We start from the raw sequence: 25,697 nt of genomic DNA on the forward strand, positions 1-25,697 counted from the left end.
TGTTCCAGTCTTGTAGCTTAGTTTCAGGCATTACACCCCGCCACACCCGTTTGGTCACACCTGAACAGGTAACCTAAGGAGGGGGGTACTTCTTTTAAAAAAGTCATTCTTATTTCATGTTAAATGACGTTTTTTTTAATAACACCAGTGCAGACGTATCCTTTTATACATTTCATTCTTATTTCATGTTACATGACGTTTTTTTGAATAGCACCAGTGCAGATGGGTTAACACTGAACACCCTATTTCAATGCCAGGACGACTAGTGGGCCTCCACACACACTCATTACTTCCATGCTGTGTATTAACAACAAGAGCATTGTTCCAGTGATATTACCATGACGTTAATTATAACTTTCGATAAGAACATATCTACTGTTCAACTATTCAAACGGTGCCGGATTTACATGTCCTTCTCATATTACACGACCGTAGGTAGGACAGCGATTCGTCGAGTGGGAGCTCCGGCTCTCCCCTGTTGGCTGGGTTGTACACGTCAGCAGTCAATAAGTTGGAACCAAGATGTATCACCGTCCCGTCATCCTCTTCCTGGTATGAGGAGCGTGTTGACACGCAACACCTCGTTCGGGTGAGTCAACTAAAGCTAGCTGCGGCGACATAGCTTCCTTTTTAACGCCACATTAGCACATATCTTGTATTTCATGCGCACCCGCTCCGTTCGCTTTGTTATACTTTGTTCTTTTTCTTTCCAACAGGTGGCAAAAACAAGCGGCCCCAGCGACTGTATGGCAAATGGCAAAGAAGAGAGACGTGAGGAGAAGCAGCCATCAGAAATCCGTTTTGACGTGTGGTGCAAGACACGCGACGTTGGACTGTTGTAACAGGAGTTGGAGCTTCGCCGCGCGAGGAAAACACTGTCGCAAAACAAGTTTACAATGAGGGCGCGCGTGAGACAAGGTGACTGAATTTCTGTTGTCTTCCAAAAGTCCGGTTCAACGCGAGAAAATGAGGTTTCGGCTGCTCAAACGGAACCTGCTCGCGCTGTTGGTTGTTTCCTTTGTAGTCGTGACTATCCTGTTCACTACACGCGTGTTATTGGTTTCTGATAATGACGCGAGCGGACCCGTTAGTAACGTCGTTCAGATAAATCAGGTCGTGCATTCTGGCGACACGCCGAAGTTCGACTTTGGTTCGCTTCCAGAGTTGACGAAGTCCGTTTACAATGCCAATTACAAGCAGAGCGTGCGCAACGCGGATAAGTTCCCAGGGGAACCTCGACTGGTGCTGGTTGTGCAGGTCCACAACCGGCCCGAATACCTCAGACTGCTCATCAGGTCGCTGGAGAAAGCCGCCGAGGTCCACAGCTTCCTCCTTATCTTTAGCCATGACTACTTTTCGGAGGAAATAAACGCCATTGTGCAAGGGATAACTTTCTGCAAAGTGCTGCAAATTTATTTCCCCTTCAGCACTCAGCTGTATCCCGTTGAGTTTCCTGGGAAGGACCCACGGGACTGCCCCCGGGACATATCCAAGGACAACGCTTTGAAAACAGGATGCCTCAACGCAGCGCACCCGGACTCCTACGGACACTATAGAGAGGCCGTCATCACTCAGACCAAACACCACTGGTGGTGGAAGCTGCACTTCGTGTGGGAGCGGGTGCAGGCGATGCAGGGCTACAGCGGCTTTGTGATCTTCCTGGAGGAGGACAACTACATCTTGCCGGACTTTTTCCATTACTATAAATCCATGATTGAGTTCAGGAAGAGCAGCTGCCCAGATTGCGACATGCTGGCGTTGGGCAACCACAACGGCCTGGCTGATTTCAACAAGCTGTCCAACAAGGTGTCGACCACTGGGTGGATGTCCACGAAACACAACATAGGCATGGCCATCTCCAGGGAGGTGTACTACAAGCTGATGGGCTGCAACAACGAGTACTGCACCTACGATGACTACAACTGGGACTGGACCCTGCAGCACCTCTCGGGAACCTGCATATCAAAGCCCGTCAAAGTGCTGGCGGCCCAGGGCTCCAGGGTTCTCCACACGGGAGACTGCGGCCTCCACCAGAAGGAGAACTGCCGGCCGGAGTGGGCCTCGCAGAAGGTGGAGGAGGGCCTCCTCACGGCCAAGGACGGCCTCTTTCCTCCGTCTCTCGTGCTCAGCGGCGCGGAAACGGCGGAGCACAAGGCGCACATGAAGAACGGAGGGTGGGGGGACGTTCGAGACCACATTCTATGCAAAAACTACGCCAAACGTCTTTGAGTCGTGACCTTTCCCTGAGCAACGTGGGTAAAATGCTCATTGTTGTTCTGCTGATGTGCCATTCACACTTAACACTTCAGGGTTTCAGGGGCTGCGGCGGGTGTGCTAATATTCTGCTTCCGGCGAGGTCTTCCAAGAATCAGGACCAAAACACACGTCCAAGAGGGCTGCATATACACAGCTGGACTTCAACTTTGTTTTTTTAAGTCTTTTATTTTGAATCACCAAAGCTGCACAGTTGCCAAAGACTCCCTTGATATTTGTGTTGTGTTAATAATGCAAGCTCGGTCAGGCTGTTCAGCTTCATGTCACCTGGTCGGTTTATCTCTGGGTGTCTTACGAGCCAAAAAATTAGATTAGATTTATTGCACAGTGATGGGAAATAAGAGTAAACTATCAGAATGTGCAAAAACGCATGCACATTTTTTTGTGTGCAAATTAATTCATTGACTGGGAACATTGCACAGGATGTCGTTTATTTGCAAGAAGATCAATGCGTTGGGGTGTATGTGAATGACTTGCATTGATTTTATGAACTGCAATGCATTTTACGTGTGCTTTTTATGGTACGATTTTTAAGTGCAACAACAAAAGGGCACATGTACACGGTGTACTGTACAGACTTGAGAGTTTAACACATGTATGACAATCTTAAATAGAAGGGGTAACTTTTAGTTTATGCAGGAACCGCCTCTCTGGAGTTTACCGTTGACTTTTATTATTTGCTGCACACGATGGGATTTGTGTTACTGAATGTAACCTTCACCGTAACCAGGGGTCTCTTCTTTTGAGCTGATGTCAGCTGACACCACTTACTTAATCAGTCTGCTACTCCCCACCTGTATCGACCCCTGGTTTGCAACAAGAGAGCTGGCTTGATGTTGATTTTTTTTCTGCTTCTTTTGATTGTGACTCTATATTTGCTTTCTGATAGTGAAAAGTGACCCTTTGGAGTCTCATTCGAGGTCTTTCGCTTCGCAAACATCGGGGTTATCTGTGATTCTGCATTTCTGTGATTGCACCTTTGTTAGAATTTTATTTTGGAGATAAAGATCCAAATGAGAGCAGAATGAATTGGATTGGGATTCTATAAAAATGTGTTGCTGTTTTTGGGGCATTCATTCAATAGTTGTTGAAACTGAAAAAAATGGCCTTTTGACAGTAAAAAAATAATTAACACAAGCATATTGATGCCATTATTGCCTGAAATTTGACCAAAAGTGCCTTTTTTACTTTGTGCCTCAACTTGGTTTAAAAGAGATTTTTGAAGGTGCACTGATAACGTATGCACTTGTCAGTGCTGGGGACTAGTAGTTCAACTGAATATATACATATATAATTATTTTAATTTGGTTTTTTTTGGGTGGTGGTGGGGGGGGCATTGTGTGGAGGAAATGTGATGTGAAGGCTGATCTTCATTGTACAATTTAAGATAAATAATTGCATCACTTTGGAAAGATGAGATCAGATAAGTGGTTTAATCTGATATTGGTGCGCCTCACGGTGCCTTATGGAGATTCCTGGTAAAGAAATATGAAGTGAATGACAATGAAATAAATAAATCTTTATGTTGAAAAGCACAATCACTTCTTGAATAACATGGCAAATATGGCCCACCACACCAAGCCATGTTGTGTACAGGTGACTTTCCCTGACGTGTGTGTATATTTGGGTTTTATGATTCTGTAATTGGTTGAGAATGAGACCAACTTTTTTTTTTATTTTTTTTTTAGCATGTTTCCTTTTCTTTCTGATAATCACTTGAAATAGCTGTTCATTGTTCATGTAATGTTTGCCTAATGGAGAAAAAATAAAAGGCTGAATTTTCATTGTTTTTCTCATTGTGGATAAAAAAGGCTGAATTTTATTTTACAGATCCTTTTTTTAAAATAATGTAAATATTAACTTGTATCAAACTGTAAATTCCAATGGAGGTTTCCTGGGAACTACAAAAATGAACTCTTATTTGATTGTAATTGAGACTGTTAAAGGGGTACACTCCTAGTTCATTCCATCTATCTTAAGGGTTTAGGTAATTATACAGGTTTACTGAGAATACACACATGTAAAAATGTGTCTACAGACAAGCATACAGTTTGCATGTCTGTCAGTTTCTTTAGTTATCCCTTATTTGAGCAGTTCAGTCAAGGAAATTATTCTGAAAGCCAACAGCTACTTAATAAAGCTACAGCTACAAACTAAACGTAATAACTCAGAGCATTACCTTTAATTAGTGGGCTACAAAATGAGTTATTACCAGGAAACGTGAGGAAATTACAGGACCGGTCAAATAAAGCATCGAGACAACTAGTTAAACAAAAGGCTAATTCCAGTCTGATTATCAGTGCGTGATCTGACGGCTGTTCGCAGTAGTCACATCATGTTTAAGTCTTCTGAGCTGCTAAACCCTGAACAAAAGAGAAGCTGGTCAGAGCTCTGTGGTATTTTCCGGACATGCGTCATATGACTGAACGCTGTGCTTTCATTGGCCAGCTTCCTTTCCCGTGTTTATTTCCGGAAGTAAGTTGTTATCGGTGTCAGACTTTCCATAAGGAGTATTTGCTTAAACCTCAAATCTACATCACCGGAACGACAGGTAAGCAGAAAAGCGTATACTTTATTTAAACGAATTAAATATTTTTTTCCTGTAGTACAAGTCAGTTGTCACATCGATTCAATTCGTCATGTTTACGTTTCCACAATGATGTAGCCAGTGTTAGCCGTTAGCTGTCGCTCTCCAGAGCTTACGTAATAGACTTGTGTTTACAACAGACGGACAAATAATTGTCGAAAACACCATTTGTAGTAACTAAAAGTAACGTCAGAGGCTTAGTATCCTTTGTTTCAGCTAGGTATCTTTGGGAAGGGTCAGCTAGTGCCTCGTGAGAGTGCTAATAGCCACTAGCGAGTTGTAGCGATAAAATGACGTTAGCTAAGACGACTCACAAGCTAGCTAACGCTGCCTACTTAATAAACACATCACTCAAATGTATTAACCGTCAGAGAGGCCATCCATTCCACTGTACGCAAACATGTGTTACTACCACAAGTGCAACGCATTCATTAACCGCTTGTCGTCCTGTGTTTTTCAACCTTTCTTAAGGTGTGTCCCAGTCCACAGGATGGCACATTGGTTTCACAGAAACCCACTGAAGGCAACAGCGCCCGTGTCCTTTAATTACTATGGAGTGGCAGGGAGCCCCGCTGCCAATAAGATATGCAAGTATGTCTTATCTCCATTTAATAGGTCGGGAACAGTGTTGTCAAATTGGACTGTGACTGTGCCGTAGTGTAGTTCTTTGGTCACCTTACCCTCTCTACCGATGATGTAATGTCTTATGGTATGCTACTGTTACTGCCATTTGATCACAGTCACCACTGTGGCCTTACAAGAGGGCACTGCCTTGGTGGATATAATTACACTTGAGTGCCGTAATGATCGGCGTATTTTGAGAGCGTCAATTGATCGCTACCTGTTTGACACATTCAGTGACCTGAGGACAAACAGGGCGAGACTGCTGGAGATGTTCACTGATGTCACCTGCAACCCCGAGATCATGAAAAATGCCACGGATGCATACTTCTCTCTCCTCCAAGGTGTGTTTACACTCCCAAACAAATCGATCTTATCTATTCTTCTCTCTTTAATAACCCCTTAACATGCAATGTTGCAGTGTGTTGTCACACATAGTGTAAGTCAACAGAACTTTACTTTAATTCTGGTAGAGATCCCAAAGTTCACCCAAGATACCAGATGGGACAGCCTGAATTGAAGAAAAAAAAGTACATTTGTCTTATGTCCATTAATTTAATGGTATACGCTGCTTATGATGCTGTCAGATGGAGTGGAATAAAAATGTTAAATAATTAAAAATTAAACTCTGCACAGTTAATGTTCAAGGTCTTGGCATGTTATTCCCTGAAAACACTGGTTGTTAATTATTGTAAATTGTGTTTCTGTGTTTGCCTTCTGTTATTGCATTTGTTTTTATTACCTCCGCCAGGATGATCATGCAATCGGTCGTGTGCGTGTGTGCTTGAGTGATTGTGCACCTCTTCGTCTGTCCACCCCTCGTGGTTGCACTGACTCAAAATTTCTCCAAACACCTTTTGTTGGCTGTTTTATACTGCCATCGACTATTTTATATATATATATAGAATACTATACACTAGTCCATGTCCACAGTGGCGTGGAGGGTGTTTGTGGTGTATTTGGCTCACAGCTAACAGAAGCACACATGCTGCTGTGCCTTTTTGTCATTCAGCTGCTGCTTTGCGGGCAGACAGCTTAATAAGTTAAATTTAGTTTTTAGCAAGATTGTTTGAACTTTCTTGTACAATGACTTCGATTGCCTCCATACATCATCGCTTGTTTTTAAGTTTGAAAGAAGTGTTTTTTACGACGCCTTAAAGCCTGCAAGTGTCTAGACCGGGGTTGTAGTCATTCAGTCACACAATACAGCAGTGTTGTTGCAGACACACCTGGCAGAGACCTTTAAGGATTTTTCTTTCATTTTGCTTTACACCTAACCAACTGCTTCTGTTTTTTTTAAAATACTGGTTTATGATACAATAGGCTTTATCTCATCCTTGGATGGAACTACTCAGGAGAACAAGATGAGGTTCATCCAGAACTTCAAGTGGACTGACACCTTACAAGGAAACACACCAAGGTAAAAACCAAGTTATTACTCCCTGTGTCATTTCATGTAGTGTTCACGGTTGCATGGTGTTGGTAAGTGGATGGGTTGCAGTTTTAAAGAGGGGCAAAGTAAACCGTTTGATGTGCTTTCCAAGAGGCCTTAACCACTTCTTTGAAAGACTATTTAGTCATATTTGATTTAAAGAGTGCTGCAAGTATTAAGGACTCCTGAATGAGGAGTTCTAGTAAGAACCGGTTAATAAAAATGTGAAGAAACTTTCAAAAACACAGTCTATTATTTTCATTCTTACTTTATGACTTGAGTGAACACACCGATAAACATCTGACATCAGTGCTATCCACTGTCTCACTGGGTCTAACCCTGTGTGAAGGTCCTCTCAGCAATGAAGACTACCCCGCTCTGGTCTAGCTCATTACATTTTTACCACAAACGCTAATAAGACATACACAAGAGCTCATTTTTAATCTTGGCATTGTTGACTTGTGTGCTTGGGCCTACACCAGCCTGTATAACCCACCGTCTCTCCTTGCTCTCCTCCCAGTGCCCAGCAGGATGCGATCTTTGAACTGGTCTCCATGGCCTTCAACGTAGCTCTCTGGTACACCAAGTTTGCCTCGAGACTAGCAGGGAAAGAAAAGTATGTGCTTTTTGTTGTTGTCTGTATTGTTGCACTTATTTATGTGAAATCAGTTGTATATTGAATAATGCTTTGTTACTATGTTGAATATTTGCTGCTGTCATGTTCTCCTGTTCTACAGCGTGACGGAGGCTGAGGCGAAAGAAGTTCACCGGAGCCTGAAAAGTGCTGCTGGTATATTCAAAACCCTCAAGGTGAGGTGCATCTACAGACAAGTCAAGTCTCCCTAAAGACCTGTTCCTACTGGACACAACACCCGTTAACATCCACTCACATCTGGCTATTCTCAATAGTGGGAAAAGTCACAATCGGTTTTCATTCCAGTGATAAATGACTCTGCTGTAGTCACGGGTATTAATCGTCTTCACCACCGATCAGCAGTGATGGAAACATGACATCCTGATGCTGTGCTATGTGACACGTTTAAGTTAATATATAATAAATAAAATAAACAGGGAGAGAACAATTTTACTGCTTCATTCAAACTCGGCAGAATCAAAATAAAACTCATCAAAACCGTCTTTGTTAGTCTTTCCACTGTTTCAACAATCACCGACTCCGGTTTGGTAGAAATAAACCTTTATTTCACCGAGTTAGATGTGAAAAGAGACGGCCGTTATTGTGCTCGTCAAAGCTAACAGACTCCATCGACAGAAACAGAAACTCTTTCCACTGTTCCAACGATCACCAACTCTGGTTTGTGGGTTTAAAAAAGAGAGACTGAAAATGGAAAAGAAGTAACCAACTTAACATTTTCCCTGTTTACTAGCCCCGTTTTGCTGCTCATCTACTGGTAACTTGTACATCCATGATGGGAGTCTATTTTTAGCGGGTTTTCCTTTGTTTATAAAACCTGCATATACGTGCAAATTTTGGCAGAAAAAGTTTATTACGAGTAGAAGTTATAATAGAGCTGTGGGACCCAGATGTTTTGGTGCTGTGATTGCAATTTACCCCCAGTCTTACTCTATAGGTCATATTTTTATGGTATACATAATTGCTAAATTCACTGTTCACTAAACAATCAGGCCTCCAATTTAATATTGATTACTTTGCTAACTTTTTGTTAATGGAGAGATAAGGAAAACACTTTTCCAGAGAGTCCTCACAGTTTACTTCCTCTACTTCCACTGAAGCACACACGCCTCGGGTCAGATTGATGCAGTTTCTCACTACACAATGCGAAAAACAATTGCATAGATAGAAGAAGAGTACATTAAAAAGTCAAAAACTGATTTTAAGACATCAAATTCTCTGGCATGTTTGCTTCAGGAGGTCCACATCCCTCGCCTCATCACCCCAGCCGAAAAGGGCCGAGACCTGGAGCCCCGAGCGATGGACGCATACATCATCCAGTGCCAAGCAGAGGCGCAAGAAGGTAAAGATTACTAGAACATTGTGACATGATGGTGGCAGTATTTGTGTACTCTAATACTCTAAACCTACATCTAAATTTAAGACAAAATGTCCCCTTAAGGAGCGATACATTTGATCATAACCTGAAATAATACAATCAGAATATTAATGGTTGTCCGAAGTAACAAAATATTTCTAAAACAAAAGAATCTTCTGCTGGGTGAGTTAATCTTGTGTTATATAGGAACTATAATCTGTGGCTTGTTTTACTTTAAAGTTAAAATATATATTGATGTATGACAATAGAGACGGTTACAGATCTGGAGTCAGGAATGAATAAGCGATCTTTCCAATGACAGTAGAAACTCACGGGAATGAGTAATATTACATCGATGATTCCTAATCGTATCCAAATTATATTAACTTGTATCCAAGTTGTGGTTCTTTACCATCTATTTCTATTTCTATTTGTTACAGTGACGATTGCCAGAGCGATTGAACTGAAGCACAACGCCACGCTCATCGCAGCGCTGGCGTTTGAGACGGCGAACTTCTATCAAAAAGCTGGTCGGTATTGCTGCGCTCGTTAAATGTTGGCAATTAGTTCTCTTACTTTACTACGTGTTAGTTTTGTGTAAAACACAGTTTAATGGTTCACACTGTACGGCACTACAACAGTCTTTTGCAGTAAGGGGCCGTTCACATGTCGCATGTCTAAAAACTCCAGCCGTGCTTTGTTATCGTCACCTGTTTATCCGAGGTGCTTGGGGTGTTGCGCCTGTTGTTACTAAGTAACCAAAACAACCAAAACAACCAAAACCTGCGTGCTGCGATGGCGCTGAAGTTGTGGTGATTTAGCAGGAAGCCTGCACCGTAAATCCTCTCACAGTAGCCTTTTTGACCCATTAACAGAATGTTGTAACGTCTTTGGATGGAAAGGCTGAAGCAAGTAAAACAGTCCGAGGAACTGACAGGCGGCAACACCCGGGTCTGAAAAACAAAGCCCAAGTTGAAGTGTCTTCAACCTGCATTCTCTCTAATGGCCATCAGAGGGGGATTCCTCTTGTTGCAAAAAGAGGTCGATTGTATAGAAGTCTATGAGAAAATGACCCTCCCTCCACTCCACATTTATTACCTCAGTAAACATGAGTTTACTGTCTCAATCGATAGTTTGTGGCCACAGAGCGTAGAGCTCTGGGTAACCCTGCACTGAAATGATTAACTTCTCTTGATATTTCCCGTGGACTGATATTTTCACGGAAAAAAAGAAGGATATCTGCAAGCTGTGATTGGTTGTTCGTTGTCACATGATATGCGGTGCAGCTTTCCAAAACCTGAACATTTTTTTTCTTGCAGGGCAGCCGTCACGCCCTCTGAAAAACAGGCGCTTGTGAGCCGCGGCGGTGGCGTTTGCATTGACAACAATGGCTTTGAGAGCGCAACAACAAAAAACGTCTTGTGAACAGCCCCTTATTTCACAACTCTATCTAATGTTACACTGTCATAGGGAGCAGTGAGAGCATGATCAACTGTGACATTGTAATAATATATAATAGAATATATCTGGTGTCAGGGCTTACTCACTTGGGACCCAGCAAAATAAAGAAAATTATAATATATATATATATATATATTTTTTTTCATGTTACCTTTATTATCACTGGACAGACAGGAGATTTGCTTTTAAGTATACGGGTAAAAAACAAACAAAAACTACAGAGGCCCTATGTATATCAGGTCAGTCACAGAGACGGTGCTGAAGCCATAACCATTCTACAGCAGAATATTAAAGGTCAGCATCTCTGTCCGCAGACCACACGTTGAACACCTTGGAGCCAGAGTGCAGTAGCAAATGGAGGAAGTACTTTCAGCTGAAGCAGCACTTTTACATGGCTTATGTAAGCATATCCTAATGCAGTTCACCGTACTTTTGTTCATGTCAAGGAACCTAACTGAGCAAACATGCCTTTGATGAAACCCACTCTTCATCACAGAAGACAGAAGAAAGCAGGCTCCCCAATTACACTTCTTACTGTTCACTGTGTTTACAGGCGTACTGCTATCATGGACAGACGCTGCTGGCCAGTGACAAGTGCGGCGAGGCTATACGATCTCTCCAGGAGGCGGAAAAGTGTACGTATATCTGTGATTTAGCATTTATTGTTTGTTCAATTTGTCTTGGTTACATTACTTTACAGTCATTTAGCAGACGCTTTTCTCCAAAGCGACTACAATAAGTGTATTCAACATAGGTATTCAAGAGAACTACTAGTCACCAGAAGTCAGAAGTCCGTTATGCAAAATAGACAAGTTGAAAGTACGCAGTGATGTTACTGTTAGGTCTTAGAGAATATATTAAATGCTCTGTTGGGTTCAGTAACATGTAGTTGAAGCCAAATGTATTTTTTGCATATAGGTCGTCACACAGGTGTTTCCTGTGTGACAAGTCAAAATCTTGTTCCCCCTCGCCGCACTGTCTCCATTTCTTTTGTATTTATGCAAAGACATCTCTGTTTAGGTTACTCGCATGCCGAGGCGCTGTGTAAAGAGTACCGTCAGACCAAAGGGCCCGGCACCACGGCCAAACCGTCGGAGCAGCTGTTCTTCCTCAAACTGGGCGGTCTCATTAAGAACACACTGGAGAAGTGCCAGAGAGAAAATGGCTTCATGTGAGTGAGTCGAGGCAGACACACATGCGCGGATGCACGCAGACTTATTTACTGTATACACTGTTGTTGTTCTTACGTGGAAACCTCTACAAATCGTAATGTTTTAGTGGAAGCATTTTGCGGCGGAGCATTTATTAATGGTGCACATAGCATTTTATATCAAAGTTAACAGTTTTAAGTTGCATATCCATATTGTATGCCCCCCAGTTGTTACATTTGTGGTGGCTTAACGGATCTAGCTGCAACACTAAAGCCTCTGTGATATTTGTTCCAAACTACAAAGAAATGTCCCGTCTTCAATCGTAACTTTGGACACATTTCTTCAGATACTTCCACAAGGTCCCAGTTGAGGCGCCCCAGCTGGAGTTGAAGGCGAGTTACGGCCTGGCCGAGCCAATCCCCTTCGAGCTGCCGCCCCTCAGTGAGCAGTGCACCTCTGAAGTCTACGCCACCTTTGACCTGACCAAGGGAGCCAAAAATGACAAGGTACTGCGGCTCACCTCGAAGTATATCGCAACATAGCAGTACAACACATAATGAAGTCTGTTCTGAAGAAAACCTATTTATGAATACAGATATTTATACATGTATTATATATATATATATATATATATAATTAGTTTTTACACTACAGCAAGCTGTAGCACCACGTCAGTCTCCGCCTTGTTTACAGCTGCATCCCCATGAGATCGCGTGAGAGAGAGATGCAACCCAATTTTAATAGTCCTGTAGTCTGAGCCCTGCTTTAGAAATTGTCCATGTCCACATTTGATGTATTTTTCGTAACGTCGGGAATTTGATTTCCCGGGCCAAATAAAGAGAATGTGGCGTGAACCTCACGTTCACGTGTGCGTTGTTGAGAAAATAGACTTGCCGCATGTAACGCTTCGGGTCGGGGTTCTGATGAGAGACGCCCCATAGACCTGCATGTAGCCGGTGCAAACATCTGCACAGTTTAAAATGAGATTGTATGTATTGTAAAAGCGCCGCTTTTAGACAGTGGGGTTAGACAATTGCAGTTTGTATTTATTCAATGCACCTCTCTAGCTTGCAAGTGTGTGTGTGTGTGTGTTCAAGGCTGTGTTGCTTCACATTTGTGTTGTTGTTGCTCTTAACTCCAGGCCAAGCCCAAGGAGGAGGAGGTGAAACCAGTGAAGGAGCCAGATCTGAAGCCTCAGAAGGACACCGGCTGTGTCCTCTCCTAAACCATCCACTTGTCAGCCCTCATGCTTCAGTGCCATCTATTGTAATGATGGCATCCATACTTATTTTCATGTAAACCCTCCATAGGAAAAAATGTATATATTCTTTTTCATTCGTGGTGTTTTACGCTCCTGCTGAAACGTGCGTAGTGCATACGGGTGTGACAGAGCCAGTCCTCCTCTTAACGGCTCACAGCTGCTCGTAAAGTAAACCCTAAAACATTTTTTAAAAGATGGGAAGCTCTTAAGTAATTAACTGTCAGCTTAAATGCTAACTTCAAACGAAGGTCATTACATGAGGGAATTTTAAAGTACAACAACTCTAAATAAGCCTTATTGGTGAAGTAGTCTTATTAATGGTGCCTTTGGCCACAAAGTTAACCTGCTCACTGCGGCCTCTGACAGAAGAAGTGTCTGGTTTTTAACCTTTTCTTTGGCACTGGAGCGCTTCGGTTATAGACGACTCAGATAATGGAAACTGGCCTGTTAAACATGCTGGAAGAAATGGCCTCAGGACATGGATCCAAACAGAAAGAATGCAGTAGAAAAGAATATATTTCCCCACTACATGGAATATGATCCAACCATCCACAATGAGCAACTGCAGGAAATTGCATTCCCACAGTCGGCCTGTATGATCTGCGTGCACTTGAAGCCGATATTAAAACACACTCGTGATAATCAACAGGGTTGAAATGTGAATCAGTAGTGGACGGACAAAAAACAAAAAACAAAACTGCATGTGTCATCGCTGGGCATATTTGGTTTGTTTTAGCTGTTGCAGTTTACAATCAGTACTTTATTTAGATCACATGATGTGTATATATACTGTAGTTCTTTTTACACATGACATAGCAGTTTTTTGTGTGTGTTTTTTTTTTTAATTTACATCTACTATTCATATAGGACAACTTTTATTACTGGATGAATCATTCTTTATCATGCTTAGGGATTCTGTGATTTATCCCCAATAATAGGAGTTTAATTTATTTTTGTTATGTAATATTTTTGTTGCAAATACTTACGACAGCATATACAATTCTGTGTGGCTTATGTTTTGGGTGTTGTTGGTTTTAACTTTTTATGTTTCAGTGGATGCACCACTGATGCGTATATACGGTGAAATGCTTACTCTTGTGAAGTGTTCAGTTGCTGAGAGAGTGCTGTGGTCGACAGTTGACACAGTGTAGGTAGTGTGTACTGTACATCTGTGGAGTGTGTTCCCCTTCCTTAAAGACAGAGACCGGGGCACGAGCAGTATCGGATCACACAAACAACCGTGTCTGAAGTCATCTTATGTGCTGCTGTCTTACAGAAGTCAAACACTCTCCCACAGTTAAAGCATGACTATCTAAATCTGTAATATACTGCTCACATGAACTCGTTTGACAAGTATATTAGCTCACCTGAGCTAGACTAACGGTATTGAAAGTCAGAATCAAGTGGTGTGTCACTAAATTTCATTATAGCACATTGTAACGCCGTTGCACTTTATATCCAGCTGTGCGGGGAAGTTCAGTGTGGATCGGATGGAGATATCATGACTAAGGCATGTAACCGATGTTCGTTATACCTGGAACAGCAGATTTAGAGTTGTAGAAGTAAGACAACGCTAGTCCTTTGTTCTTTTCAAGGTTTATTTAAAGGGTGTGTCCGATCACCATTACAGTGTACACGCTCCTGTAGTTCATTATTCCTCCAGCAGTGTCCGTCATGTAAAATGTATTTCTAACGGTATTAAATCATCCACACAAAGTCCGTTTTTCCACGTCTTGTGCTCATGTATGTCACCATAAGCGTCATCTCTTTTTCTTGCACAAGGATTTAATGAAGGAACAAAACCTACAGAAATGATAAATGCTGGTTGTGTATTCGTTTTCTGTATTGTCCAACTGGAATTAATATTACGCCAAAGGGAAATAGTATACTATTATATGGAATTTTGTGAATATGCTAACGGTATCTCATTCATGTTTTAATATTATACCATCATAATAACCTTTTACTTTATTTATAATCATATTATACATATTTACACTACTTACTCATCCAGGTTCAGGATAGTGAATGTACATTGAGCAGGTGGAAACCTCCACTTCTGAAAAGTGAAGCCAATGCTGAAGTTCTTTAAAACTTGCATTCTATCTAGTGTCCACCAGGGGGGGCGATGCCTCTGGTTGTTTAGAAGTCTATGAGAAAATGACTCTACTTCTCTCTTGATTTATTCCCTCAGTAAACATTGTAAACATGAGTTTATGGTCTCAATCTCTAGTTTCAAGTCTTCTTCAATACAGCATGATGTTCATTTAGTAAATTATGGTCCATTTAGAGTCAAACAGACCATAAAGCAGGGTATGCAGGGTATGCTTTATTTATCTGTAAATTAAATACATTTTAATCAAGATCTCAAAATACCAAATTCGTCAGACAGGACACATCCAAAAATTGTGGTCTCCTGGATTTGCATATTTCTACCTGTAGATGTGAATGAATGGGATGTTTTACCTGACATTCAGGCCAACCTAAAGGGACAAACAGAAGTGGTTTAAACGGCTATAATTGAGAATAAACCATGACGTTCTACACAGCAAAACAAGCCCAACCCCCTCTAACCCAAGAATGACACTGATTGCCTCACAGTGACGGCTCTGTAACTATTTTCCCGTGATCAGGTGTGCACTGCTGTATTTGGGTGTCTCCGGTTTCAAGTGTGATCCTGTATCCTGTAGTTGTTTTTCTCCACAAAGCGGAGTCGGCGTGGACGGACACGCAGCACAGCTGTGTCACCACAAAGCCTTGACGGTACGTCGCAGTTGGAGCGACAAAGAAAGAGAAAGAAGAATGAACTACGGCCACCAGGAAGTAAGTGTTGTAATAATGAGGCAAGACAAACAGACATGTTGGCTTATAGGTGGTGTTCAGTAACAGCACAAATGTAAGTTCACTTTTAACAGCTTGTGTGTAGTTTTAAAAAAAGCCATTAAAATGACAAAATACTGGACCCAGCATAATGTGACAAAGACGACTTGTCAATACAAACAAAAGCGCCTTTAAAGACCTGTCCGACGTGTCAGCCCTCACCAGACGTACAAGAAACCGAGTTTGGGAGTCCTGCCCGGTCCAAACAGAGGAGGATCATCCACTTCTCCAGCGGTGAAACTCTGGAGCAGAAAGACAGTGAGGAGGAGGAGGAGGAGGAGGAGGAGGAGGAGGAGGAGGAGGAGCAGTCATCAAACAGGCCTCCCTTCAGAGAGCCTGCAGAGAGGGTGGGACACTGTTAAGAAAATACATTTCACGTTACATCTAATACTAAGTCATGTCATCTGTTTTTTTCTGACTCTTCTTTCTCAGACTAGGTTGTCATTCAAGAATGTGGCCATTCTAGTTGGGAGGATTTCACTGCTGAGTACGCAACGTGACAATTGAATGCATTGAAGCATACCAAATCAACAATAGTCTCTAATTATAGCTCTGGAGAAAGTCTCACTTATTATGCCACTGTCGCCAAAATATAGCTTGCGATTTCCTTGGAGAGAGACTATCTGGTGCACTAGGACTGAATGCGGCCAAATACCAGTACGCCATAGATCAATATCATCGTGACCACAAGGTAATGTAAAATTCAAGAGTAGCAAAACAAGCACACTGTCACAAGATACTTCTTTTGTAGTAATAGTGTGGTTTGTCAGGGGCAGGAAATGGGATGAAACTGCCCAGTGGCTTAACAACACACTGACAGGCCTGTGGGTGGTTATTTCCTTGTATCGCACTCATAGACAACAAGCAGCCAGGCCAAGGACGACCTCCTGGAAGGACAGGCAGAGACGATCCACCTCCACCCCGGGCCGAAGGATCGGAGTCATTACGGAGCTACAGGAGAAGCAGGGCACGGTGCTGACTCCCAGACCAGCTGTGATGAGAAACACATGGACAGGAGTGAAGGACGTCACAACAGAGCCTATCAAGCAGATGAGGATTCATTTAAATAAAGAAGTAATTTCTTCTTTATTTAAATGTTGTGACATTGTGTGACATTGTGTGCATGATTGCAAATGATGCAATCATGTTTGCTTAAAGTGTGGTGACAATACTGAAGGGGGACGATAAAATATGCAAAAATAAAATACAGAAAAACATGACAAGCTGTAGGCATTATTGCACTGACTTAGCAAAGAGTTGTTGTTTGCTTAAGAGTATTTAGTGTAAAAGTATTAAGAGTTCATGGAAAGCAAAACACACCGACGAGGATGGGATTCGAACCCACGCGTGCAGAGCACAATGGATTAGCAGTCCATCGCCTTAACCACTCGGCCACCTCGTCAACGATGCACAATATCGGACCATGCAAGAATAAATCGATTCACAATGTCTCACCCCTTTCTAACAGTCGACTGTTTGAGTTTTCACGAGTAAGTTCCCAAAACTAATCGTGTGTTTGTTAGCCTGCCAAGAACGTACTTTGCTAACACTAGCTAACTTGCTAGTAAGTGATGCTAATGAGCCATGCTAACGTTGACTACGACTAAAATTGTAACATTAAAAGTTGTGAACACCGTGGTCTGTGTCGTCTGGATTACTTTCTCTTTCACCCATAACAAAGCACGAGACATTTGCACGGGTGGGATTTGAGTTAACGTAACGTGTGGGCCGTAAAATGTAACGTTAGCATCAGCTCGCTTAAATTTTCTGCAACACCGCCAGCTAGCGTTAAGTTAAATAGTGTTCTCATTTACATCATTATATAACGTTACCGAGTAGTGACGTTTACGTTAGCGTCATGGCGCTACTACTCACGTCTGACTCTAGCTGTAACTACATGTACAATCTTGAAATATGACATCCAGGAAGTGAAAGTGAATACACTCACTGTGTCCACAAAACTAAACGACCACTAAAATGTCCTTTTACAGTAATGATTTCTTCCGGTCAAAATATGAATCCACAACCATGAAAACCAACTGCTGGTCTTATTTTGGAGTCTATTTTAACTCTTTTTTTGTTGAAAATCCAGACTCAATTTGCTCTTACTTGTTGTGAATAAACTGGGTTTACACAATAACAGTACTGGCTTTGGGCATGTGTCGCCATCTAGTGGTTGAATTAGCTCATTGTAAAATTAGGTGACTTACTCCTTTACCTTCACTTGGCCCCATAACAAAAAGACATATCAGAACCAGGAGGCTACTTCTAATGACCTCGAGAAATTACTCTCAATTCTTTGAGAGTCTCCAATCTAACGGATGTTGGAGAAATTGGAGAACACCAAAGCCAATGCTGGTAGAACTCGCCTGTATCTCAAGTAAATCTGAAAAAACCTTTGTTGTTATGTCACATAAACATGATAACATTTCTGAATTTAGGGTTGCTATGAGATGTCCATCCATCCGGAAATAGTTAACTTTGTGAAGTGTCAGTCAGTAACATCAGTAATGTCAACATGGATGCGTGTGTGATGAAGTGTGGGTGTTGTCAGCAAAACCAAAGAAAACCAAAAATGTCCGGCAGCGACTGGCAGGGATCACTCCACGTACGCCGGAGAGAAACCCGCCACGAGCACCTCTAGAGCAGGGCCTTTTTGCCCTCCCTGTTCCCTGGACCAGGTGCTCTGCATCAGGTCTCTCTAGGGACAAAGGGACAAAAGCATACTTGCAGTGATTAGAGACAGGGGCCGTCACAGCACATACAAAATCATCATAAATCAGGTCACCAATCAGTAACACAGAAGAGCCAAAGTCCCTCAGTTACTCTGTAACCGGCATCAACTTCATTCAAGGGGTAAAGGTCAAGTCTTGTTAACGTGCGCATTTAAAGCAAAGCGGCATCATTTACTTGACACAGCGGGATGATGGAGCGAGCCCTGTTATGGTTTGGTCTAGTGGCCCTCGCCACTTCATACACTGTAAGTATTTATTCATTCACAATTAGTGAAGTATGATGTGATTACGGCCTTTAACTGGGTGACGACACACTGTTTTTTGTTCTATTCAGATACCCGGTTCCCCTGAAGTACACGGTACGTGAGATCCTAAACTATTTCTTCCAACAAATAACAACTGTCGACAGGCTGTGAGAAGAGTCTGAGCCATGTCTGTGCTTGTGTTCCAGAGGTGTACGAGAACGGCGAGGACGAGAACCCCATCCTGAACCTGGGTGAGCTACAGCATTTGTTCATCACTCCGGATCCTGTAGCAGATCAAGTGTTGATCTAAGCTGTGTGTGTGTGTGTTTCTGGTTTAAATATAAATGTGTTGTTCCTGTGCTACAGGATCAGACGCCAACCTGCTTGAAGGGGACATTTTAATTCCAGTAAGTTGTATTTTAATGGAAATGTTTTATAATTTTTTAGAAAATATGATTTTGCTTAATCATTGCTAATTTGTCCTTGAGCGCTTTATTGGCAGCTCTGCTCCGATGTGTGCAATCACATGTCAGGCGGACGGGACTGTTGGCGCTCTTGCTGTTGAGTAATTTTAGTGCTATATCTACTTCAGATAAGAAGATGGGCTTTATTGTGTGTGTTTTTTTATGAGCATCGATTAGGTTTATGCATATCATTTGTTTTGCTACTTTTTAAAACACCTCTCTTGTGCTACAGGAAGGAAAGAATGCCATGGTTGACAAAAGATACAGATGGAAATTTCCAATCCCCTACATTCTGGGCGATGATTTGGGTGAGTTTCTTTTTTTACTGCTCACTCTTCACAGTTCTCTCTTCAGGGATGAAAGAATATTGTGTCTTCTTTTGTAACTTTTTTTGTTTTTTGTTCTCAGATCTGAACGCCAAGGGCTGCGTCCACCAGGCTTTTGAAATGTATCGGCTGAAGTCTTGCATTGACTTCAAGCCTTATGAGGGAGAGAAGACATTCATCAAGTTTGAAAAGAGAGGAGGGTATGTGGCTGCGTTCGCAAAAAATCTCCTGTTGATACCAGTTCACGAAGATAAAAATTGCAATAACCTGATAACTCTCTGCTCGTTTAAACAGGTTTTAATCGTGGGTTCGCGTTTAAGTTAACTGTTCCTACTGCGCCCAGGTGTTTCTCCAGTGTTGGTGACCAGCAGAACGGCCAGATTCTGTCTCTGGGGTCGGGCTGTGACCACAAGGCGGTGATTGAACACGAGCTGCTCCACGCTCTGGGGTTTTACCACGAACAGTCCCGCACAGACAGGGACGACTATGTTGACATCTGGCTGAATCAGGTGACTCCGGGTACGTCCGGGATCTGATAGCATGCAGCGACCTTCGACCCTTCTTAAGGCATTTTACGTAGTTAGGAATGATTAAATCAACGTGAAATTTCCACCACAGGACTTGAACACAACTTCAACAAGTACAGCGACGACTACATCACCGACCAAAACACGGCATACGACTACGAGTCCGTCATGCATTACAGGCCCTTCTCCTTCAATAAGAACGAATCCGTCCCCACCATCACCACCAAAATCCCGGAGTTCTACAACATCATTGGCCAGTACCTGGACTTCAGCGAGATGGACACCCTCAGGCTTAACCGAATGTACAACTGCTGTACGTATATGCTGCACGGTTCAGTTTCCTATTTTGATATGTTCATCTGTTTTCCTTGGAAGTTGTAAACGGGCCAAAACTTTCAAATGACCCTCTTCCCTCCTCAGCTGGTCCTCTCACCCTGCTGGACCAGTGTGCCTTTGAGTACGCCAGCATTTGTGGGATGATCCAGGCCTCCTCCGACGATGCCGACTGGGTCCACACCAAGAGCAGTGTGGGAGCAGAGGATCACACCCTCCTGGGAAGATGCAGAGGTCAGAGTGGACTATTGTCTCCCAATTAAAAATCCCAATGACGTACAGCATGAGAGCAAAAAAGGGCAAAAAATGAAGTTGTATGCTACAAGATGCTCTCCTTGTTCTTCCCTACTCTAGATGCTGGGTACTTCATGCACTTCAGCACCGTGACTGGGAAGCCTCTGGAGTCTGCACTGCTGGAATCCCGAACCCTCTACCCCAAGAGGAAGCTTCAGTGTCTGCAGTTCTTCTACAAGATGACAGGAAGCTCCAAGGACAGGCTGGTGATCTGGGTCAAGATGGACGACGGCACAGGCACCGTTCGTAGAATGAAGAAAATACAAACTTTTTATGGTAAAAAATTAAGTGGCCATGTTTATGGAGGACACATTTCCCAGCAGACACCTAAAGCCACCAAAGTACACAGCTTTGCATCAAAGCAAATACTCATTTGAACATTTGTTTAGCTGCTCGGTAGTTTGAAAATTATATTCAAATCAAGTTATTGTAAGACATCATGAAACATACAAGTTGGACAGTTACTAAGTGCCTGGACAGTTAATACGCATATCTGCTTCTTGCCGACAGTTAGATGAGAAGAATACCACCGTCATGTCTGTGCGCTAAATATAGCCTGGCTCTGTCCAAGGTTGGATAGAAAAGGTTGCAAAGCTATTTCAGCAAATCACTGGTCTGGCAAAGATGTTCCTGTAAATAACCACAAGTTGTCGTTTGCACATTTTTGTTTGTGTACGAATTATAAAAAGCATGTTAATTTTGGACAGAACCAGGCTAGATGTTCCCTTTTGTTTCCAGTCTTCATAAAGGAAAAGTTCAACATTTTGAGAAATATGCTTATTTGCTGAAAAATAGATGAAAAGATAGCCACTGTCATGTCCATATTCTGAATATGGTGCTACATCCAGCATGTGATCAGCTTAGCTTAGCTTAGCTAAAATTGGCATGAAAATTGGTAACAGGCTGAAAAAGATAGCCTGGCTCTCTCCAAGGTTGGATAGGTAAGCTTGCTAGTCCAGGAAATCAAAGCAAACTATGTTGTTTCCATACATAACTCCCCATAAAACCACAAGTTTTCAATTTTCTTTTTGTGTACAATTTAAAAAAGCAAAATGCGGTGTGTTAATGAGCAGAAGTTGTCGGCCTTTTTTTGTTTTTACCTTAGGACAAAGATAGGCTAGCTTTTCCCTTTTGCTCCCAGTCTTTATGAAATAAGATGGCAATAGATTCATACTAAATTGAAATATGTGCGAATGGCATGAAAGAACATTAATAGTGTATTTTCCACTCGCACTTTACAGTTAACATTGTTAATGTGAAGGCTAACAGCTAATGTTAAGCAAAACCTCACTATTTCACTATCCCACTACTTAACATACAAGCAATGTTGCTACTCATAGTCATATTTGTCATCTTTCCCTGTTACCCAGCGGATTCTGACCACACATGGAAGATCGCCCACGTCCCAATGGAGGTAGGGGTGAAATTCCGCTATTCTTTCCAAGCGGTGCGCGGCGATCCCGCCACATCCGCCGGTGGCATCTACATCGACGACATCAGCCTGACCGAGACACGCTGCCCCAACGCCGTGTGGAGGATCCAGAACTTCTCCAAGATCATGGAAACGGCCAACACCGGCACCGTCATTGACAGCCCTCGTTTCTACAGCCCCGAGGGCTACGGCTACGGTGTCCGTGTCATGCCAGTGTCGAGCTACACCGATTACACCGGGAACTACGTGGGGCTGTACTTCCACCTGGCCAGCGGGGACAACGATGTGGTGATGCAATGGCCAGCGGTAAACAGACAGGCCACCTTAGTGGTGATGGACCAAGACCCAGACATTAAGCTGAGGATGTCCTCTGCTCGCAGCCTCACCACCGACATGAGGAAAAGTAAGCGCTCCACTATCCTTAAGCATGTTTGATTGGACTCTGAAACATTATTTATAAATCCATTTAAACAACCAAATGTTATGTAAAAAAAGTGCTTTCCAATGCACAAGCTAACAACAAAAAGGTCAACTTCAAATTGTGGAGCTAACTGAAGACAACATCTCCAAATGTTTTAGTGCAGATCTTACATAACATGTTCGTGCAGTGTTCTTGGTGTGTTCAGACAGAAAGAGAAGCAAATGTTCATTCTGTGCAAATTTGACCATTGGATAGTTTTAAAGTTTGTGCTCATTCACCCCAAACAGCCAATGTAACCGTAGAGATGTTAGCTGTAAGCCAGCAACGCACACACCAACTGAGTGTGCCTGTATGTGGCTGTATTCCACTCAGCCTCCGACCAATCCCAAAACTCCGGTTCCTCCTGTTATTTTCCTCCAGTCTCAATCATTTTACATTCATGAAGCAGACTCATAAAGCCACAGAGACAACCGCAAATTGTCTTTCAAGTTAAAAACATTTTCAATTTTGCGCCGACTCATCTTCGCCTCAAATCATGAATTTGTGTCTCATGGCGTCCATTTGTGTCTTTCCATTGAGTTTCTATAAAATTCACCCAGTGTTCTGTTTGAATTCACATTAGAGATCTACAGCCATGTTACAGCTAGCATGCTCCCTCCCAGTGGCAATGCTTTGCATTAGCCAAATTTAATTGACGTGATGATAATATTACACGAAATGGGATTTTATCCTGAAAGGGAAATGAATGTGTCTGGTAGATGAGAGACATTTTACTCAAAAACCATAAATGGTGCTAAAGTCATTCTTCTGGCGAACGTCTCTTTAAAATTTCAAGACAATCCATCCAATGGCTGCGATGCGTATGAAGTCACAGGTTGTTCTTCGATGGGATCCCTCCTCACATGGCAGCTCTGTCTCTTTGTGTCCTCTAGCATCAGACGGACAGCTGTTTTGGGACAATCCCTCTACGGTGGGCGCGTACGACCTTTCCTGCGGCTGCTACAGAAGCGAATCGTGGGGCTGGAGGAACTTTATCAAGCACTTTGACCTCATGCGGCGCAATTACCTCAAGAACGACGACCTCATCATCTTCGTCGACTTTGAGGGTAAGTGGTTTTCTTGTTCAGTATCATTTTGTGTTGCACACATGGCTGTGATTATTTCTTCGTCTACAGACATAACATCCCTGAACAAAACAGAAGTTCCCATTAAACCACAGGAGTAAGATAACACAGGATTTTACATCATGACTAACTGGAGGTAAGGCATCTGACTTTTTTCTATTTCAAATACTACATCACACTTGTATGTTGAGTTTTATTTTTTTTTCCCATTTGAAAATATCAGATGCAATATATGCAGCTGGGATGAGAAGAATGACCTGTGAAAATGAAGAAAAGATGGAAGATTACTACTATGACACAATATAAGAGTTATACAAAAAAACGTTATGTAAAGTTATGTTTGGTACATAATCAATGAATAAAAGTTGCAATAGTGTTTGTGTATAATAAGCTTGCATCATTTTAAACAACAAAGTTCTTTAGCATTGAACTGTTGTCTCAATAAAAACTATTAAAGAAGAGTGAAGGAAAACGAATGAGAACTCATTGCTGTTTGAGGGTAACAGAATAAAGATTAATGAGCGAAAACAAGAAGAAGCTTAGTGATTCTGACAGGTCAAATGTCAGGTATTTGTATTATATCATATTAAACTCAGGGCAAAGCATTAAACACACGGAAATACAACAAATTTAAAAGCAACCTAAAGGATGTAACTGAGGACTACGGACAACTTAAGCACAGCATCAAAGACCACCACATCTTTTTATGACATTTTTATTACTATAATCTATGACAGTGATTCTCAACTTTTGGGTCGCAGACCCGTTTTCAGTGGGTCCGCGACCCACTGAAAAAAAAAAGGGGTTGAAGGGGATTTTTTATGCAGCGGAGTTATTCACACTCCTTAACATTATTTAATATTATTTGGCATTAATGCCTTGTAATGCTAATACACACCCGCCATTTCACAGTATAGAAGAACACCCACAAAGTTTGTTTTCATATGCTAATTGAGCGAAACGTAAGTACGACATGAGATATGGATATTCTTATATTGAGGACAAAAGAGGACAAAAACCTCAGTGGGTTTTGTGCAGTGAGGTTCTGGCACAAGAAAGCATGAAGCCGTCAAAACTGAAGCGCCATTTGGAAACAAAACACCCTTCTCTCAAAGATAAACCTGTTGAGTTCTTTCAAAGACGACTTCAAGACTTCAAGAGGAATCACAGAAGTGTCTTTCTGACCTGCAGCCGTGGACATGGACGTGTTGATCAATCCACAACGGATAAACTGAAAACTATACCTCTGTCAAATGAAACCATAAGTAGGAGAATTGAAGACATGTCGGATGACATCAAACAACAGACCACAGCTCAAATTAAGGAAAGTGGTCATTTTGCATTACAAATGGACGAATCTACAGACATAACAAACAAAACAGTTTTACTCGTTTACGTGAAACATGTGGGACGGGGACTGACAGGAACAAGAGAGCTCCCTATTACTACGACTGCAGAGGACATTTTCAGCTCAGGTTGAAACTGCACCATCTTTTCATTAAAGACATTTGGGAAGTTGAAAATTTGAGTCGCGGCTTGTCATTAAGGGGTGATGGTGGGTCCCACAGCCAGACCAGTTGAGAACCACTGATCTATGATATACTATAATGAGTTTTTTGATATACTATACCATGACTTTTTTATGACTTTTTACCACATATTATAATAAGACTTTAACATACTATACTATGACGTTTATTACTTTATATCACATACTATATGTCTTTATGACATACTATACTATTTTTTCTGACATACTATTATTTCACTTTTTGACTTTTTGACATGCTATACTGTGAAGTTTTATGACTTTACGATATACTAGAATATTATTTGTGACATACTATACTATGACTTTTTATGATTTTTATACTATCCAATGACCTTCTTGACTGACGACACTATTTTGGAACACCATGTCAGGCTGAATGAATGAAGTGTAACAAAATGTAAATCCAGTCTGCTTACCAGGCTAGGTTCACTCTTACTGGGGATGAAAAGTTCAGATATCGTCCTCTGCAAATTCAATTTTTAACCATTATTTTTTTAAGTCCCTGAACTTTGTGGAGGTGCAATAATAAATCACTCAAGTCCTCCTTTAATATCAACAAAATCTGCTG

At 42.0% G+C, this 25,697-nt stretch overlaps 4 protein-coding genes and 1 non-coding gene across 6 annotated transcripts; 4 read left to right on the top strand and 1 right to left on the bottom strand.

Moving 5' to 3' along the window:
• The first annotated feature begins 510 nt into the window (after positions 1-510).
• On the top strand, positions 511-4,058 carry si:ch73-91k6.2 (alpha-1,6-mannosyl-glycoprotein 2-beta-N-acetylglucosaminyltransferase). Its single transcript, XM_068708729.1, has 2 exons — positions 511-589; positions 717-4,058. Exon 2 carries the CDS (start codon positions 967-969, stop codon positions 2,227-2,229), a length of 1,263 nt encoding a protein of 420 aa, XP_068564830.1. The 5' UTR covers positions 511-589; positions 717-966; the 3' UTR covers positions 2,230-4,058.
• Positions 4,059-4,736: 678 nt separating this feature from the next.
• Positions 4,737-14,515, top strand: brox (BRO1 domain and CAAX motif containing). Its single transcript, XM_068708730.1, has 13 exons — positions 4,737-4,825; positions 5,333-5,452; positions 5,720-5,826; positions 6,806-6,902; positions 7,435-7,530; positions 7,652-7,724; positions 8,803-8,908; positions 9,364-9,453; positions 10,699-10,784; positions 10,938-11,019; positions 11,405-11,555; positions 11,882-12,041; positions 12,677-14,515. Exons 2-13 carry the CDS (start codon positions 5,352-5,354, stop codon positions 12,758-12,760), a joined length of 1,233 nt encoding a protein of 410 aa, XP_068564831.1. The 5' UTR covers positions 4,737-4,825; positions 5,333-5,351; the 3' UTR covers positions 12,761-14,515.
• Positions 14,516-15,402: 887 nt separating this feature from the next.
• On the top strand, positions 15,403-17,314 carry LOC137871117 (protein FAM177B). Its single transcript, XM_068708735.1, has 5 exons — positions 15,403-15,619; positions 15,832-16,023; positions 16,109-16,163; positions 16,273-16,367; positions 16,534-17,314. The coding sequence occupies exons 1-5, from the start codon at positions 15,599-15,601 to the stop codon at positions 16,744-16,746; spliced, it is 576 nt and encodes a 191-aa protein (XP_068564836.1). The 5' UTR covers positions 15,403-15,598; the 3' UTR covers positions 16,747-17,314.
• On the bottom strand, positions 16,997-17,078 carry trnas-gcu (transfer RNA serine (anticodon GCU)). The gene has a single exon. It is a non-coding gene; the product is annotated as a tRNA-Ser (tRNA).
• A 1,232-nt stretch (positions 17,315-18,546) lies between the features above and the next one.
• On the top strand, positions 18,547-23,953 carry mep1a.1 (meprin A, alpha (PABA peptide hydrolase), tandem duplicate 1). 2 transcript variants are annotated; one of them, XM_068708724.1, is made up of 14 exons: positions 18,547-18,656; positions 18,746-18,770; positions 18,863-18,907; positions 19,023-19,063; positions 19,353-19,428; positions 19,529-19,646; positions 19,790-19,965; positions 20,065-20,286; positions 20,394-20,540; positions 20,661-20,876; positions 21,971-22,435; positions 23,386-23,559; positions 23,629-23,713; positions 23,801-23,953. In XM_068708724.1, the coding sequence occupies exons 1-13, from the start codon at positions 18,600-18,602 to the stop codon at positions 23,676-23,678; spliced, it is 1,812 nt and encodes a 603-aa protein (XP_068564825.1). In that variant the 5' UTR covers positions 18,547-18,599; the 3' UTR covers positions 23,679-23,713; positions 23,801-23,953. The 2 variants fall into 2 exon arrangements, with proteins under 2 accessions (XP_068564825.1, XP_068564826.1); XM_068708725.1 differs by having other exon boundaries at positions 23,629-23,677; positions 23,799-23,953.
• Positions 23,954-25,697: the final 1,744 nt, after the last annotated feature.

The sequence above is a fragment of the Cebidichthys violaceus genome, unplaced genomic scaffold (genome assembly GCF_023349555.1).
Source record: "Cebidichthys violaceus isolate CVI_PGR_0920_01 unplaced genomic scaffold, fCebVio1.0.p SCAF_14, whole genome shotgun sequence".
In the NCBI taxonomy this organism is placed as follows: Eukaryota; Metazoa; Chordata; class Actinopteri; order Perciformes; family Stichaeidae; genus Cebidichthys; species Cebidichthys violaceus.